A 15,976-nucleotide genomic window follows, 5' to 3' on the forward strand; every position below is an offset into this window, starting at 1 on the left:
ACCGTGAGGCGGGTTGATGGTGTCTGGTCCGAGGCTATTGCTATTAAACGGTGTCGTCCGCAGGGCGTCTTCTACCAAGAGAGGTGATACTCAGATCAACGGAGCCCCACGCTTGACACTCTGAGTCTATCTGAATTCTGACAACCACCCACACCGATACGCACTCAAGTTGGAGAACCGCTGTTCTTTTGAACCCTATCTGCGAATTAGAGGAAATTGTTTTAACACTGTAAAATGCACACGGAGTTTGAGCAGAGTAGTCGCCAATCCTGCTGAGCAGAATGGTACGGAATCAGAGGTCTCACTCCAGACTGGACTAGGGCTCAAGCTTTCCTATACCAGTAACTAGTTTCATGTAGGAACTCGGCTTTTTCATTTGGATTACAACGGAAATGGTGAAAATAACTTCTCTACCCTCCCAGTAGGATTGCAATGGGATTCCACTCCCACACACACAGAATTTTTGTGATTCTAAGATTTGTATGATATGTAGAGAATTTAGAGGCAATGGGGGGTATTTTGTGATAGTAGAGACTATCAACGTGGACTTTACTTGTTTCTGAAATGTATCTCAGCCTCACAACAAATCCTGGTTTACACCCATAATCTTAATGGGGCCAGAATATGAGCTTAAAAAGGTCATCTCCTAAAACATAGCTTGCTAATGTATGGTCAGCAATCCCTTTCTCTAATATTCTACTTCTGGTATAAGGCAAGCCATGAATAAGTAAATATGACAATTCTTTTCCTGGGAATCTGGTAGGAATAGGTAGGTAGGAATAAGAAAAAAATTGGTTGTACAAATAAAAGTGCAGGAATATTTTGTCGAATATGTAGTAATGAAAATGGACAAAGGGCATTAAGATAATTTTTTTCCCATACTCATGGACTGTACCAACTTATCTGAAATTTGGCTAATAAGCAAAGATATATTTAACTGAAACAAAAATAATCAGAAAGTTATACAATATGCTTTGGCTAGTTAATAAAATTCCTTTGAAAAGAAAGGTTTAATCATTTTAAACATTCATATGACTGACCAGATAATGTGGACAAAAGACCAGGCACAGATGTCATTCACTCAAGACAGGCTGGCCACCAAGAAGGGTCTGTACACAACACCATTGTCCTGGTCAAAGCACCACAGTCCAAGGTATAGCCTTCAACTGTGTCAATTTAGAAACCGGAATATGTAAACATAATCAGAAATGAATCTGATTCTCAGAACAGATTTAGGTAACCGTAAAGAAGTTGTAAAATCAAGACACAAAATTATTACTGTATTTCCTATATGCTGTATTGCAACATTTTTGAATAATTCAACATTTTAAAATAAAAATCTTTCTTACGATGAAAAAAAGGCATGTGATGACTTAAGAGAAAAATAACTGGTGCTAAGCCTGATCCACAATTTGATATTGAATTATCACAGAAGGTTGAGTACATGGTCTGCCTTTCCTAAGGTGACCCAGCACACTACAAGAGGGTGTGACAACAATGTGGCACATATACCTGAAGACACCGAAACACCAACTGGAGCCAAAACACGGAGGTCAGATTCCAGCTCTACCACCTAAACTTGATTGAGTCATTTAATCCATGTGTGTGGTTTTCAGGTGAAAACATAAAATAATGTGTGTTATGTCACAGGGTTCCTGTAAAAATGAACAAAAATAGGAAAACACAGAAAACTACACATTGCTGTAGCAGTACAAAGAACCACTCACAGTGCTAACTACAGTGGTGGGGGAAGGAGAGAATTTTAGGGAAGACGAGAAATAATGGAAGAATGGTTGTCAGAAGTTGGATGCTGTCAACCATTTTTAAACAGTCCCCAGCACATTTAGCTCTTGGGTAATGGAAACTAATGGATGAGATTAAGGTTGCTGCAATTTATATTGCCAGGGTAAAATTAAAACAACTTAAGCTAATGCACACAGTGTGGAATAAACACAAGCATCTGCTATCCAAAAAACAAGCTGCAAGTATTTTTTTAAGACAAGCAATTCAAGTGCGAAATAAAAATATAATAAAGGAAACACAGCTTGGTTCTAGGCTCTTCTACTTCTGTAGATTATGCTACTGAGAGCGGAGGGCGAGGCTAGGTGGCGAGCAAGAAGAGGCTTTCAGTACTGGATCCTTAAAAGCAGCCTTTGGCTAACGGCTCCCAGCAGCCTGGAGTCCTAGAAAAAACTACAACTCCCAGAAATCCCGGGCCTTCAAAGAGGGTAGGAACGACAGTGTATGGGCGGGCCTTTCAGAGTAAGGACGGCAGTTCCGCGAGTTGCTGCTGGAGAAGTGGCGGGAGCCGAAGCTATGGAATCGAACGAAGAGAAAGAGGAGCAGGTGATGGGGCGGGAGCGGGCAGCTGCGGCGTCTTAGAAACGGAGACTTTGACACACCCTACCCGGCGAGGGGATAGCCTGCGCGCACCACGTTTAATTACTTTCTCCGCTGGTCCAATTTTAGTGCCGCCCTTAGGTTCTGCGATCCCTCCTCGCTTCGACCGCCCTGGAAAGGTCCTTTCCCTTTCGCCCCCGGCCCTTCCTTGCCTAGTTTCGGGTTTGAACAGGAGTTGAGTAGCCCCTTGGTACAAAATTCCTCGCAGGAGACTGAACTGGGACTTCTGAACCCCAGCCCCTCTTCCAGCCAAGACTCGCCGATCACTGCTGCTTCCTACTAGATTCTAGTAACTAGAATTTTCATACGTGATCTGCTTCCCCGTCCCGCATCTCAACTCTTGGAGCTTCTCTGGGGCTTGTGTGTTGGGGACAACCCTTTTTTCTATTTGCACGTATAATGATACTTTAGCACCTTCTTAGTGAGCTTTAAAATTATTCGAGTGCTGCAAATTATTATTAGCCTATATGCTGCTTTTGTAGCTTCGAGATTGCATGGGTTGTTTTCTGGTAATTTTATCCCTTATGCTTTCTCACTTCTTATTTCCTGACATCTAGCATCTATCTCCTTAAAGACAAGTTAGGATGTGAAGATAGGAGGTGAGAGTATTCATCGAAAGCATTTAGTATGCTTCTGACCACATCTTTGTAATATTTGCTTTGTGCCATTACAGTAAACAAGACATAATTTTGGCTTCCTTTTAATCGTTAGGTTGCTGCATGGTTGAAAAAGATATTTGGAGATCATCCCATTCCACAGTATGAGGTGAATCCCCGGACCACAGAGATTTTACATCACCTTGCAGAACGCAACAGGGTCAGGGACAGGGATATCCACCTGGTAATAGAGGACTGGAAACAGAAAGCAAGTGAATATGAATCAGAAGGTGAGGTTAATTCCAGAGTTTTGAATGAGATAACTAGAGGTAACCAAATTTTATAACACTAAAGGGTACAAGCTTAGTTTAGTATAGACTTCTTAGTTTTGCTTCATTTTACCCAGATTTGTCTTCCATTATGTTGTTATAATAACTTAATAAGTCATAAACTTCATTGTAGTATATATTTTATTTGTATTCTTGTAGAAAAACATTAAGCCCTAAAAGATGAATCTCAGCTTATTAGCTTGACACGCCGGATGGTATGTGGTTTTTCTCCTACATATCCTTTCTATCTGTTTCCAGTGCTCATGCTTTAGTTATAATGAGCCATCAGGAGACTTGAAGTGGCAGCTATGCACTGTGAGGCCTGAACAAATTACTCGGTCACTAAGTATTCACAGGATTGCATTAGAATGTTCTGTTGTGCATATGTAGTTTGGAAAAGTGCTTTTAAGATACCTGTTGTTTTTATGATACAAACCACCAGAATAACAAAACCACAAGGATTGTTAAAAGTCTTTTCTGGCCCTGGCCTGCATGGCTCCATTGATTGGGCATCTTCCCACAGGGCCGGAGGTTGCCAGTTCAATTCCTAGTCAGGGCACATGCCTGGGTTGCAGGTCCAGTCTCTGATTGGGGCATGTGTGACAGGCAATGATTGATGTTTCTCTCACACATTGATGTTTCTATCCCTTTCTCTCCCTCCCTTCCTGTCTCTAAAAATGAATAAAATCTTTAAAAAAAAATCTTATTGTGGGTGGGAATATACAGAAGGGAAAGGAAGCAATATCTACATTTGCCCTATACATGTATGGCATGTTTTACATACAATGTTTTAATGAAGTGCAGTTTACATTATAATTCTATGTGCTTTGTCCAATTTCCTTTTAAAAATCACCATGCAGTAAAATTGACCTGTTTCAGTGAGTTGCTTTAACACACACGCATCCCCCTGCACAACCGGGATGTAGAACAGCTCCGTCACACACCCCGCAAAACCTCTCCTGGAGTGCGGCTTTACAGTTCTTCGAAAGTTGTTTTGTTTTCAAATGAGTTTATTTTATAGTAGATTAAAATACAGAATGGAGAAAGAGGCTTTGAGTCCCCAAAAATCTTATTTTCTAAGAGCCTTTTTATCCTATAACCAAAAAAAAACCTGAGAGTTTTTCAAAGTAAGATTATTCATGATTGTCCTTAAGTGCCTCTTAGGGTGACACATAGCAAATGCCTCATTAATATATACAAAGTTGATACAGTTTTCCGTATGTGAGTATCTGGAAGAGCCCTGCTGCCGTTGATATCTGTTGGGGCTGCCATGTCATGCAATTTAAGCATTACTTGTCTTTTCTAAGCTTTTCTTTCTTTTAGACAGTGAAGGTATCCAGTAGAAAACAAAATTTGTGGGGCCTTGTAACAGGTATAGATTCCTATATACTGTAAGAGAGGTGGTGCTTTCTCAGTTTGTAATTCTAAATTCTGAGTAGTGATACCATATAGCTCCCCAGACTTCAATGACTTTTGAGCTAAAAATTATTTTGATGTGATTTTTAAATTAATATTTATTTTTTAGAGAGAGGGAAAGGGAAAGAGAAGGAGAGAAACATCAATGTGTGGTTGCCTCTCACGCGTCCCCTACTAAAGGTCTGGCCTGCAACCCAGGCACGTGCCCTGACTGGAAATTGAACCAATGACCCTTTGATTCTCAGGCAGGCACTGAGCCACACCAGCCAAGGCTACTGATGCAGTTTTTATTTCTACACAGTACAGTTCTTTGCAGTTTGAGGTTGGAACATTTTGGAAATATTTTCAGGACTTGGGAAAGGATGTAAAAGTTTAATATGAGGACTTTTCTTTAAGAAATATTTTATTCACTTACTTTTAGAGAGAGGTGAAGGGAGGAAGAAAGAAAGGGAGAGAAACAACATTGTGTGAGAGGTACCCTGGAGCTTGGCCCACAAGCCAGGCATGTGCCCAAGTCAAGAATCAAACCAGTGACCTATGGGTTTGCAGGCTGGCGCTCAATCTACTGAGCCACTCCAGCCGGGGCTGGATACTTTTAAGTCATGATGAATACAGATGGAACTGTTGAACCCATTCATTCTTCATGCTGCCAATTCTTTTGTTGAGGAGAACAATGAAAAGTCCCTGGGTAGTACCTCTAATAAAAAGTTGAATAGACGCGACAAGAACCAGGCATCCTTACTGTGTTCCTGGTTTTAGAGAGAAAGCGTCAGTCTTCACTATTAAGTAGGATGTTAGCTGTGGGGTTTTGTAGATGCCCTTTATTGATTGACTCGGGGAGATTTCCTTTTCTTCCTGGTTTGTTGAGTGCCATCAACGTGAAAGGGTGTTGGGTTTTTAACAAATGTTTTGACCAAAACAATTTTACTAAAATTGTTTTTTCTGTGTCTGTTGAGATGATTGTGTGACTTTCACTTTTTATTCTCTTGATATGATCTATTATATTAATTGACTTTCAGATGTTGAACCAACATTTATCCTTAAGTTAAACCCATATCCTCATGGTGTGTAGTTTTTTATAGTTTACTACATTCATTTTGCTAGTAATTTGTCAAGAATTTTTTCATTTGTATTATTAGAGATATTGGTCTGTAGTTTTCTTGCCTTGTGACATCTTTGTCTGATTTTGGTATCAGCCCATGTTGAAAGAGTTAAAAAGTATTTCCTCCCTTCTGTTTTTGCAAGAGATGTGAGGAATTGGTACTAGTTATTTGTATATTTGGTAGAATTCAGTGGTAAAGCTATCTGGGTTTGAGCTTTTCTTTGTGGGCAGTTTTTCATTACTAATTCAGTCTCTTCACTTGTTATAGGCCTATTTGGATTATCTGTTTGTTCTTTAGTTAGGTTCAGTAATTTTTGTCCTTTTTGGAATTTGTCCATTTCATCTAAGTTATATAAGTTGTTGGGTCCATTGTTCATACTATTCCTTTGTAATCAACCCTTTTTATAAAGTAGATGAGTCAGTGGGATGTCTTCGCTTTCATTTCTGATTCTACTGATTTGAGTTCCTTATAGTCTAGGTGAGGATTTTTAATTTCTGTCAATCTTTTCAAAGAACTAGCTTTTAGTTTCTTTGATTTTTTTTCTCTACTGTTTTCCTATACCCTGTTTCAGTAATTTTCATTCCAGTTTTTGTTATTTTCTACCTTGGCCTATTTTAGGGTTAGTCTGCTGTTTTCTCAGTGTCTTAAGGAAGGCCACTTATTTAAGGTCTTTCTTTTCCCTTGATACAGGAATCTCAGCTACATTCCCCTCAAAGCATTACTTAAAGGCATCCCATAAGTTTTGGTATGCTGTGTTTTCGTTTCCATTCATCTCAAAGCACTTTCTAATTTCCCCTGTGATTTTTTCTTGACCCGTTGGTTGTTAGAAATATGTTCTTTAATTCTACATATTTATGAGTTTCCCAAATTTGCTTCTAATTTCTTATTTTATTTCATTTTAATTGGAGAATACTTTGTATTACTTTGATCCTTTAAATTTATTGAGGTTTGTTTTGTGGCTTACCATAAGGCCATAATGTTTTATGTTCACTTGACAAGAATATATATTCTGCAGCTGTTGAGTGGAGTGTTCCAAATGTGTCCGTTAGGCTAGTTGGTTACACTGTTGTTCAGCTCATCTGTTTCTTTGCCAGTTTTTATCAGAACGTAACCCCATTGTAAGCTGAGGGACATCTGCACATGAGTATGTCCACAGTCACTCTGAGATGACCATGGTTTTGGTAGGACTGTCTTCTCATTCACTGACCACACCCAATTGTAAAATTTCACTTATTGACAACTGTTTTTTTTTTTCCAACAATGCCCTGGGACACAAATTGCTATATGAGCTAATCCAGTCAAATTCTGGCACCCCTAAAGGAATAGTTTCTGAGGTCAGTGCTTCATATTTGTTCTGACTCAAGGATGCATCCTCCTAGATGTCTTATTTTCTGGTTTTTCCATCCAAACTAGGTGGCCTCAGTTTAAACTATATCTTGACTCCTCTCTCACTTACCTTTTACTACAATTTCCAATGCTCTTGAGGATGTCCTTAGACTTGAACTTCTGCAGGCTCTGTTGCAAATGAAGTCAGTTTTGGGGGGAAGGTATTGGGAGCTATTTGGTTTATGACTTGCATCTTCCTCCAGCCAAAATCTCTGGGCCAGGGCTTTGGAGCTGGAGGTAGAGACTATGGCAGGCTCTTCTTTGAGTGACACCGCAGTCTGAATGCTGAGTGCTCGGCAAAGGGGGAGTACAGCAGCCTTTTCTGGTGTCACCATCCCATGAGCTGGTATGAGGGTCACCAGGGCCCCAGCACTCTCGGTGTGCCTTACCCAAGCTAGAGGTTGTATTCCAGGAGTGTATCTGGGTAAATAAAGAGATCCTACATCTCTTGACCAGTTTGCTGAGAACCTAGTCTCAGCCACAGATAGGAGGTGGCAGGATGGAAGCACGGAAGCTCTGTTCCTACTGGAAAGAAAGCCCTCTCTGACTGGGAGCTGGAGGCTGAGGGAGCCCTGTGTTCTGCACGCAACAGTCTAGTGGAGTCTCTGCCTCACTGAGCTGGGAGGGAGGAGGAGGAGAGAGTGGTTCAAATTTGGTTCAAATACTGCACACTCTCACCTTTTTTACTGACTTTTCATAGATTTTCTTTAATAGTTGTTTCTTCTTTTGCTCTTTGTCCTTGGGACCATGTCCAGGGACTTTAATGGTTGTGATTTGTTTTGTTTTACAATTTTCACCAGTTTCACTAGAAAGCAGGTCAGCATAGCTCCTCACGCTGTTAGACTAGAAGTCAAACTCCTAGTCATTTGATTTTCACAAGGGTGACAAGACAATCCAGTGAAGGAAAGACTTACCTTTCAATGAATGGGGCTGGGATAATTAGACATCCACATGTAAAAGAATGAAGTTGGATTCTGCCTCAGATCATAAAGAAGGATTAACTCAAAATGAATGAAAAACCTAACTGTGATAGTAAACCTAAACCTCAGAAGTCGATATAGTATATATATATATATTTTTCAAGACCTTGGATTTGGAAATGGTCTTAGCTATGATACCAAAACACAGCAACAAAAGAAAAAGTAGGTAACTTGGACATCATGAAAACTAAAATTTTTTGTTTTCAAAGGACACAATTAAGTAAATGAAAGGACAACCCACAGAATGGGGGAAATATTTGCAAATCATATATCTGATAAGGACATATATCTGACAAGGGACTTGTATCTACCACATATGAAGACCTCTTACGTCCCCATAATGAAGAGACAGCCCATGTTACAATGGGTAAGAATATGAATACAAGTGGCCAGTAAGCATGGCATCATTCGCCATCAGGGAAATGCAGATCAAAACCACAATTCCACTGCACACCTACGAGGAGGGCTACAATAAAAAAGACAGATATTCAGGTCTTGATTTATTTCATTGATCATCATTCAGTTCTGTGAATGATCACTATACTGAACAAATAAGCAAAAAGACAAATAACAACTGTTGGTGAAGATGTGGAGAAGTTAACCCTTGTACACTTTTTTTTTTTAGATTTTATTTATTTATCTTTAGAGGGGAAGGGAAGGAGAGAAGGAGAGAAGTATCCATGTATGGTTGCCTCCCATGAGTCCCCCGCCGGGAACTGGCCTGCAACCCAGGCATGTGCCCTGACTGGGAATGGAACCTCAATCATGTGGTTCGCAGGCCCGCGCTCAATCCACTGAGCTACACCAGCCAGGGCTAACCCTTGTATACTTTTGATGGGAATGTAAAATCATGTAGTTTTGAGAGCAGTCTGGCGATTCCTGGTATGGGTAAACATAGAGTTTATATGACCAGTAGTGCCACTTTTAGGTATATACCCAAGAGGAGTGAAAACATCTGTGTGCATAAAAACTTGTAGATGAATGTTTATAGCAGTGTCATTCATGATAGCCAAAACGCGGAAGCATCCCAAATGTCCATGAGTGGTTGAATTGATAAACAAAGTGTGGTAGGTCCATCCAATGGAATATTTTTCCTCCATGAAAAGGAATGAAATACTGGTACGTGCTATAGCACGGATGAACCTTGAAACCATTATACCAGTTGCAAAGGACCATGTATTGTACAATATACCATTTAGATGAAACATCTATAATAGGGAAATTAATAGGGACAAAATGTGTAAGTGGCTGCGAAGACTATGGGTTGGAGAATTGGAAAATGACTACTAAGGAATCATTTTCAAGGAATGTGGGTTTCCTTTTGAGCTGATGAAAATGTTCTAAAATTGATTGTATTGATGGGGAGAACCACTCTGAAAATATTAAAAGCCATTGAATTATATATATACACTTTAGGTGGGTATGGTAGGTGAAAGATTTCGGTGCAGCTGTTAAAAAATCAAAATGAAACAAAACAAACATCTTAGTCACCACCGAACTCTTACCTTTTCAGCCAAGCATCTTCAAGACCTTCTCATGGAGAGTGTGAATTTTTCCCCCGCCAACCTCTCCAGCACTGCGTCGAGGTGTCTGAACGCTTTGGTTGACAGTGCAGTGGCCCTTGAAACAAAGGACACCTCACTAGCTAGGTAATTTTTCTAACAGTTTTAATTTCTACAATCATATGTATATGCTATGATTAACCCAAAGGCTTTTTGCTTCTCAGAGTAATTCTGTGTAGGAAATTAACAGTAAATGCCAGAACACTGAATTTAATGAATTCCTTATCATTGCTAGTGAGTATGTATAATTAATTCAGATAAACTTGGTATTGGTTAAATTTTAGTGTTTTCTTCTTCGAGCATTGGGTTTGTGAAGCTTGATTCTTATGTATATTTGGAAAAGTATTAGATATCGGTTATATTGTTAAAATGTGCAGTACGAAAAGCTGTAAGCGAAGTCGTCTGGTTTGAGCATAGTGAATTTTGGTTATGTTCCTGCCCTATTGGGTAGAGTAGGTTAAGGACCTTTATTCTTTGTTATAGGCATTTCCCCTTTATAATGACATTATTTTTCCAACAACTCTAAGAAGAAACTAAGTTCAGGAGGAGCATTAAACAACCTTGAGTTAGTAAATGGCAGAGTTGAGATTCAGACCCTGTCCAACTCCAAAGTCACTGGACTATCACAGGAATATCACTGGTGGCCATATCTTAGCTAGGATGACCACTACAACCCACAGAGAACTGTATGGCTGTTCTGCTTCATTGCCAGAATAAGGGCTTGGAATTTATATGTATGCTCATGGGTAGCAAGTGTTTCAGGTATAAGAACATGTATGTTGTATGGCAGCAGACATCCGGACTTAAGTCAACTCAGCAGTCACTAAGTACTGGCTATGTGCCATATGTATAGACACATACATAGCACTGGGAAAGCAGAAATGACTAGGGTAGTAATTGCAATCAAGGACAGTCTCTGCTCGTGGTCGTGTAAGGGAAGTGGGCATGTAAAACTATAACACCATGGGTGACACCTGTAATGCAGGAATATACAAGCTGTTGCTAGGGCACAGAAAAATGTAGTGAGTTCCAGCATGGGAGTGAACCTTATTTGCGTTTTGAAGGACAACTGGAAATCTGCAAACTGAAAAAGGGCTTCCCAGGCAGTGGGAACAGCATGCACAAAATACACAGAGATAGGAAACAGCGTGGTTATGGAAGACTCTGCAGAGATAAAATCATTGTTAGAAATGAGGAATAATTGTAATTATTGTCCTTGGTGTACATTTACGTGACGAGGTGTTTTTTTTTTTAAGTTTTCTTCCTGCAGTGAATGATTTGACCTCTGATCTTTTTCGTACCAAATCCAAAAATGAAGAAATCAAGCTTGAACTGACAAAAGTTGAAAAAAAATTAACTGCCAGTTTAGTATTAGAAAAACGTCTTCGAGAGTAAGTAATTGAGTTGGAAGTGGTGACAGTTTTTATGAAAAGTCAATAATAGGACTTTATTATATCTAGTTTTTAAATCAATAGATATGATTTAAAACAACACACTAAGAAATGAAGTCCATAAAATGTTTTTTTAAATATTTTATTTATTTATCTTTAGAGGGGAAGGGAAGGAGAGAGGGAGAGAAATATCAATGTATGGTTGCCTCTGCCGAGGACACACAATGTATCATGTGTCCCCTGCCAGGAACTGGCCTGCAACCCAGGCATGTGCCCTGACTGGGAATCGAACCACGATCCTCTGATTCGCAGGCCCGTGCTCAGTCCACTGAGCTACACCAGCCAGGGCTGAAGTCCATAAAATGTTTTTAAGTAGAAAATGACTTAGGTAGAGATGAAGGGGTGGTTGACTATAGACTTTGACTCTATACAATTTCTTACTTTTTTTGTCTCTTTTACAGATAACCTGGGTTTTATAATTTTCAAAATGCATGTGAAATTTTTTTACATACAAACTACAGTGCAACTTATAAAGTGCATTATATTTTGTTGCCTTAAAAAATTTTTTTACTAGTGCTGTGCTATCCCTCCTGATGTTCTGGACCTTCTTCAGGTCCCTCCCACCCCCGAGACACAGTGGATCAGGAGCGTGTATACGCACAAGTAGGCACCGCCATGTCACATTCAGGAGAGGCCTGTTGAGACCTCCATAGTTCAAACAGGCTTCAGGGTATATGAAGCCACTTTTTTGAGCAGCAGATTTACTTTCTCTAGGAATAATTGGCATAAATTAATTTCAAAATTATTTTATTTTTCTTTTTTTAAAGATTTTATTTATTTACTTTTACAAAGGGGAAGGTAGGGAGAAAGAGAGCAAGAGAAACATTGATTAGGTTACCTCTCAAATGCCCCCTACTGGGGACTTGGCCTGCAACCCGGCCTTGTGCCCTAACTGAGAATTGAACCGGCGACCTTTCGGTTCACAGGTCAGTACTCAATCCACTGAGCTGCTAATGCCAGGGCTATTGGGGATTTTTCATGGAATGGGGGATGACCTGGAAGAATGCCTGTTAACTAATCTGGGATATAAAATTTATGGTAGAAAATCCAGCAAGTATTCTAGGTACTTTTGTCGATTGCAGAGTTGAATCCAAAAAGTAATATAATTTTTTAAATAACAATTTCACTGAGGAGAGAAAATGTTTTCGATTTTACTGTTTAAAGGGATCTCAAGAAGGCAGAGCTTCACCTGTCTACAGAACGGGCCAAGGCTGACCACCGCCTCCAGAACGTGGACTTCCTAAAAGCGAAGTCAGAGGAGTTCAGATTAGGAATCAGAGCCACTGAGGTATGTGTGTAGTTGGACTGAATGTAGTAGATCTCTTTTCGCTTCTTTTTGACCTTCATCTGTACAACTAGGCAGTATTAATATTCCCTGCTTACAGACAAAGGAGCTAACCACAGAAAAGATAGGTAACTCGCCCAGGGTTACCCAGTTGTCCCGCTTAGCAGTGGATCCAGACGCAAATGCAGGCAGCTAGGCCTGGAAGCTCAGGATCTTGAGAAGCACCCACCTTACCCGAATCCGCGGCTGGGGGATTGATTGGCATGAACATAGAAGTGTCTAGGTGCATGTGTCGTATTTCATCTCTGATTTGTAGCTTCTCTTTACAGGGTTATATGTTGAAAATATTTCCTGATGATCACTTTGAAAATAATTGTCTTAAGCAATCCCCCCTTTTTTGTAATTGTAGGAGAAACTTTTAGCCAGAGGCATGGATGCTTCTTTGTCTCACCGGTCACTGGTAGCACTTTCAGAGGTGAGCTTATTCTAACCGAATTTAACTTTCTTGGAAATCTTAGCGCAGTCTCCATTTTTACTCCTTTTCATAGAGTTTTATTCACTATTGACCTGTTTTTTTTTCCCTTTACCTCTGTACTTTATGTTCACCAGTATTTATCTCTTTATTCCTTGGTTAGCTGTATCCTCACATTTGCTTAGTTTTCTTTTTCTTTTATGGAGAGGGCAAAATACATAGCGATTTAATTAATGAATTTAATGAACGACTTAAGTAGATTTTCTTTATTTATTACTATATGCTAGAAACTGTTTGCTGGAGTCAGTTGTACATTATCGATTCACTTATTAAAAGAATTTATTGAGGAACTATATATTAGCCATCTAGGTCTTCTCTTTCTCTTTCAGAGTCCGGTAAAAATTCAGGCCCCAAAACTCCTGGGTTTTTAGGTTGCAAAAGGATTTTGTCTATTTTTTGTGGGAAGAGGGAGTAATAGGGGCTTTGTTTTATTACTCGTAAGGCTTTTTTTTGTACTTTGATTTTTGGAATCTAAACTTGACAACTTATTTATAAATATATCTTTGAGATTATGCTTTTTCCCTTACATTTCAATTCCTCTTAACTGAATTATTTAGGGTAGTTAGACAGCGTACTTAAATCCTATTTTTAGTAAATGGGAGTATAACTTCTCTATTTGAAGCATCTTATAAGTACTGGTACCATTGGAAATGTGTTTGTTTACATGCATTTGTCTGTTTATCTTTGAAGCTCTTTATTTGAGACATTATGTAAAATATCCTAATGTTTCTTCTTTACTGTGTTTTATTTCAGAAATGGGCAGTATTTAGTTGCATTGTGAATATCTCTATTGCTCTGTGACTCTGTGTTTTTTTCATCCCCAGAAATTAGCGGAACTAAAACAACAGACTATACCTTTGAAGAAAAAATTGGAATCCTATTTAGATTTAATGCCGGTAATTATTTTTATGAATTAGAAAAATGAAGATACCTCTTTTAGTGCTTTCCCCAAAGGCACTAAATGATCATGAATATAGTGGGTCCATGTGTGAGGAGTTAAGTGCAGGCTGGATTTGCAGTGGGTATACCCTCCATCGGGTTTTTTAACTTTTGAAAAGAATCATCACATTTTTCCCCCTTGAGTCCTAATTGAAGCAATATAACCTTTCCTTGTTTTGTTTTTCTTTAAAAGAATCCATCTCTTGCTCAGGTGAAAATTGAAGAAGCAAAGCGAGAATTAGTAAGTTCCATTTTTTTCTTCAGGTTTTAAAAAAGACATAAAATAAATGCTGATGTAGCTAATGCTCCCTTCTTCCTCCTCAGAGCTAAACCTCAGTCCCAAAGTCACTATATATCATTCCCATGCATCTTTTAATACTTTTGACATGTTTTTCCATTAAAAAATGCATAGTGGTCTGTTACGTCTTTTAAATTTTTGCTTAGCCTTTCTTGGTAGAGGTGTGGGAGTGTGAGACTCACAATATTCTAGACAAAAGGAATTGGCCAACGCACACAGGCCAAAAGTGGAGGGCTTCTCCAAGCTTTGGCAAGTGAGAGGCGCAGCTGCCTGGGCGTGTTCAGTGGAAGACAGGGCTGAGGGTCCACCGGTTTATAATGTGAAGAGCCTTTGATGTGAAGAGGATGGACCACTGAAGTTGCCTCGTGTTTTCTTGTTTGTTAAGCAAAAGAGAAACCTGATCAAAGCTATGCTTTTTGATCAGGGCAGTTATTTAGAAAGCAGATTCTGAAATCAGCGTATAGGGTGGATTGGAGGAGAGAGAAAGAAAGTTGCAGGAACCAGTTGGCCTGTTCAGGCCAGATGAGAAGTGACGAGAACAGTGCCAGTGAGAGTGGAAAAGAGGTGACGTGAGAGACACCAGGGAAGTACGTTGTTTACGGAGTGGAGGTCAGGAAGAACTACTGTGTATCATTATACCAGTTCCTCTCTCTGAGGTCCCCCGTTTAGATGTGTATTAGAATCAAGAGTCTGAAAACCTTTGGGGGTCTAAAGACGTATTTAATATTTATATATTTTTTAACTTTTTTGTGTTCTTTTTCCTGTTTTCCTTATTTTAAATAGTATTTCAGACTATCCTTTCTTCCTTTAGGACACCATTGAAGCTGAACTTACAAAGAAAGTAGACATGATGGAACTGTGAACAGAGCCAAGTAGACTTCGTCTTCTCTAACAAAGTAAATTAAACAGGACTTTAAAGAATTGTTTCCTCGCCATGGTTCGGTTGGGCATTGTCCCGCAAACCGGAAGGTCTCCTGTTCAGTTCCCAGTCAGGACATGTGCCTGGATTGCTGGTTTGGTCCCTGGTCAGGGCGTGTATGGGAGGCAACTGATCGGTGTTTCCCTCTCACATCATTGTCTCTCTCCCTCTCTCCCTCCCTTCCTCTCTCTCTGTTAAAAAAAAAGGGGGGGGATTGTTTCCTCTTGGTATTCCTTAAAAACTTAGTATCTGTGTTCTTAAACAAGATAATGTCACTGTTGATAGCATAGTGGTTTCTGCTATGTATTGCATTTTTGTGCCCAAATACATAGTTTCTACATTAAAGATGTTGGTTTTCTGTATTGTTGATGGTCAGTGTCCTTCAGTAGCTCTGTAAGGTGGGCGTCAGGACAGCTGTTGCGCAGTCACTCGTTAGGCCAGGTTATCGAAAAGGAAAGGTTCTGGAGCTCCAGGCCTGTTTCTCCACCCTCCTCCCCCGGGGTTTGCGCTGATCAGCTCACCTGCCTACCTCCAGGTGTTAATGCATGCAGGAATTGAGTTTGTGAAAAAGATGGCCTGTACTTTAAAATCCGTGGTGGGGAGATGGGTAATTCAACACTCGGTGCTAAATCCATATTCACACCTTATGTCAGGATAGTTTCAAAAGATCAGAGATTTAAATATTTTTTAAAAGTATAAGAAATCATGGAGGAGTCTTAATGTTTTGATTTTTACATAATCATAGCGAGAACTGTATGACAAAAATCTAATTTCATGAAT

At 39.6% G+C, this 15,976-nt stretch overlaps 1 protein-coding gene across 1 annotated transcript; it reads left to right on the forward strand.

The window, feature by feature from the left end:
- The first annotated feature begins 2,274 nt into the window (after window positions 1-2,274).
- Window positions 2,275-15,198, forward strand: HAUS1 (HAUS augmin like complex subunit 1). Its single transcript, XM_037033724.1, has 9 exons — window positions 2,275-2,346; window positions 3,112-3,286; window positions 9,724-9,859; window positions 11,029-11,163; window positions 12,388-12,511; window positions 12,918-12,983; window positions 13,865-13,936; window positions 14,173-14,220; window positions 15,089-15,198. Exons 1-9 carry the CDS (start codon window positions 2,317-2,319, stop codon window positions 15,137-15,139), a joined length of 837 nt encoding a protein of 278 aa, XP_036889619.1. The 5' UTR covers window positions 2,275-2,316; the 3' UTR covers window positions 15,140-15,198.
- Window positions 15,199-15,976: the final 778 nt, after the last annotated feature.

The sequence above is a fragment of the Sturnira hondurensis genome, unplaced genomic scaffold, assembly GCF_014824575.4.
Source record: "Sturnira hondurensis isolate 20B ecotype Veracruz unplaced genomic scaffold, ASM1482457v3 Scaffold0001872, whole genome shotgun sequence".
In the NCBI taxonomy this organism is placed as follows: Eukaryota; Metazoa; Chordata; class Mammalia; order Chiroptera; family Phyllostomidae; genus Sturnira; species Sturnira hondurensis.

What these genes read in the sequence shown, in the direction of transcription:
- HAUS1 (XM_037033724.1), top strand. Translation starts at nt 2,317, where the DNA reads ATGGAATCGAACGAAGAGAAAGAGGAGCAG. An exon ending in AAGGACACCTCACTAGCTAG is followed by an intron (nt 9,860 to 11,028) that starts GTAATTTTTCTA and finishes TTTTTTTTTAAG; the next exon opens with TTTTCTTCCTGCAGTGAATG. An exon ending in TTAGAAAAACGTCTTCGAGA is followed by an intron (nt 11,164 to 12,387) that starts GTAAGTAATTGA and finishes TACTGTTTAAAG; the next exon opens with GGATCTCAAGAAGGCAGAGC.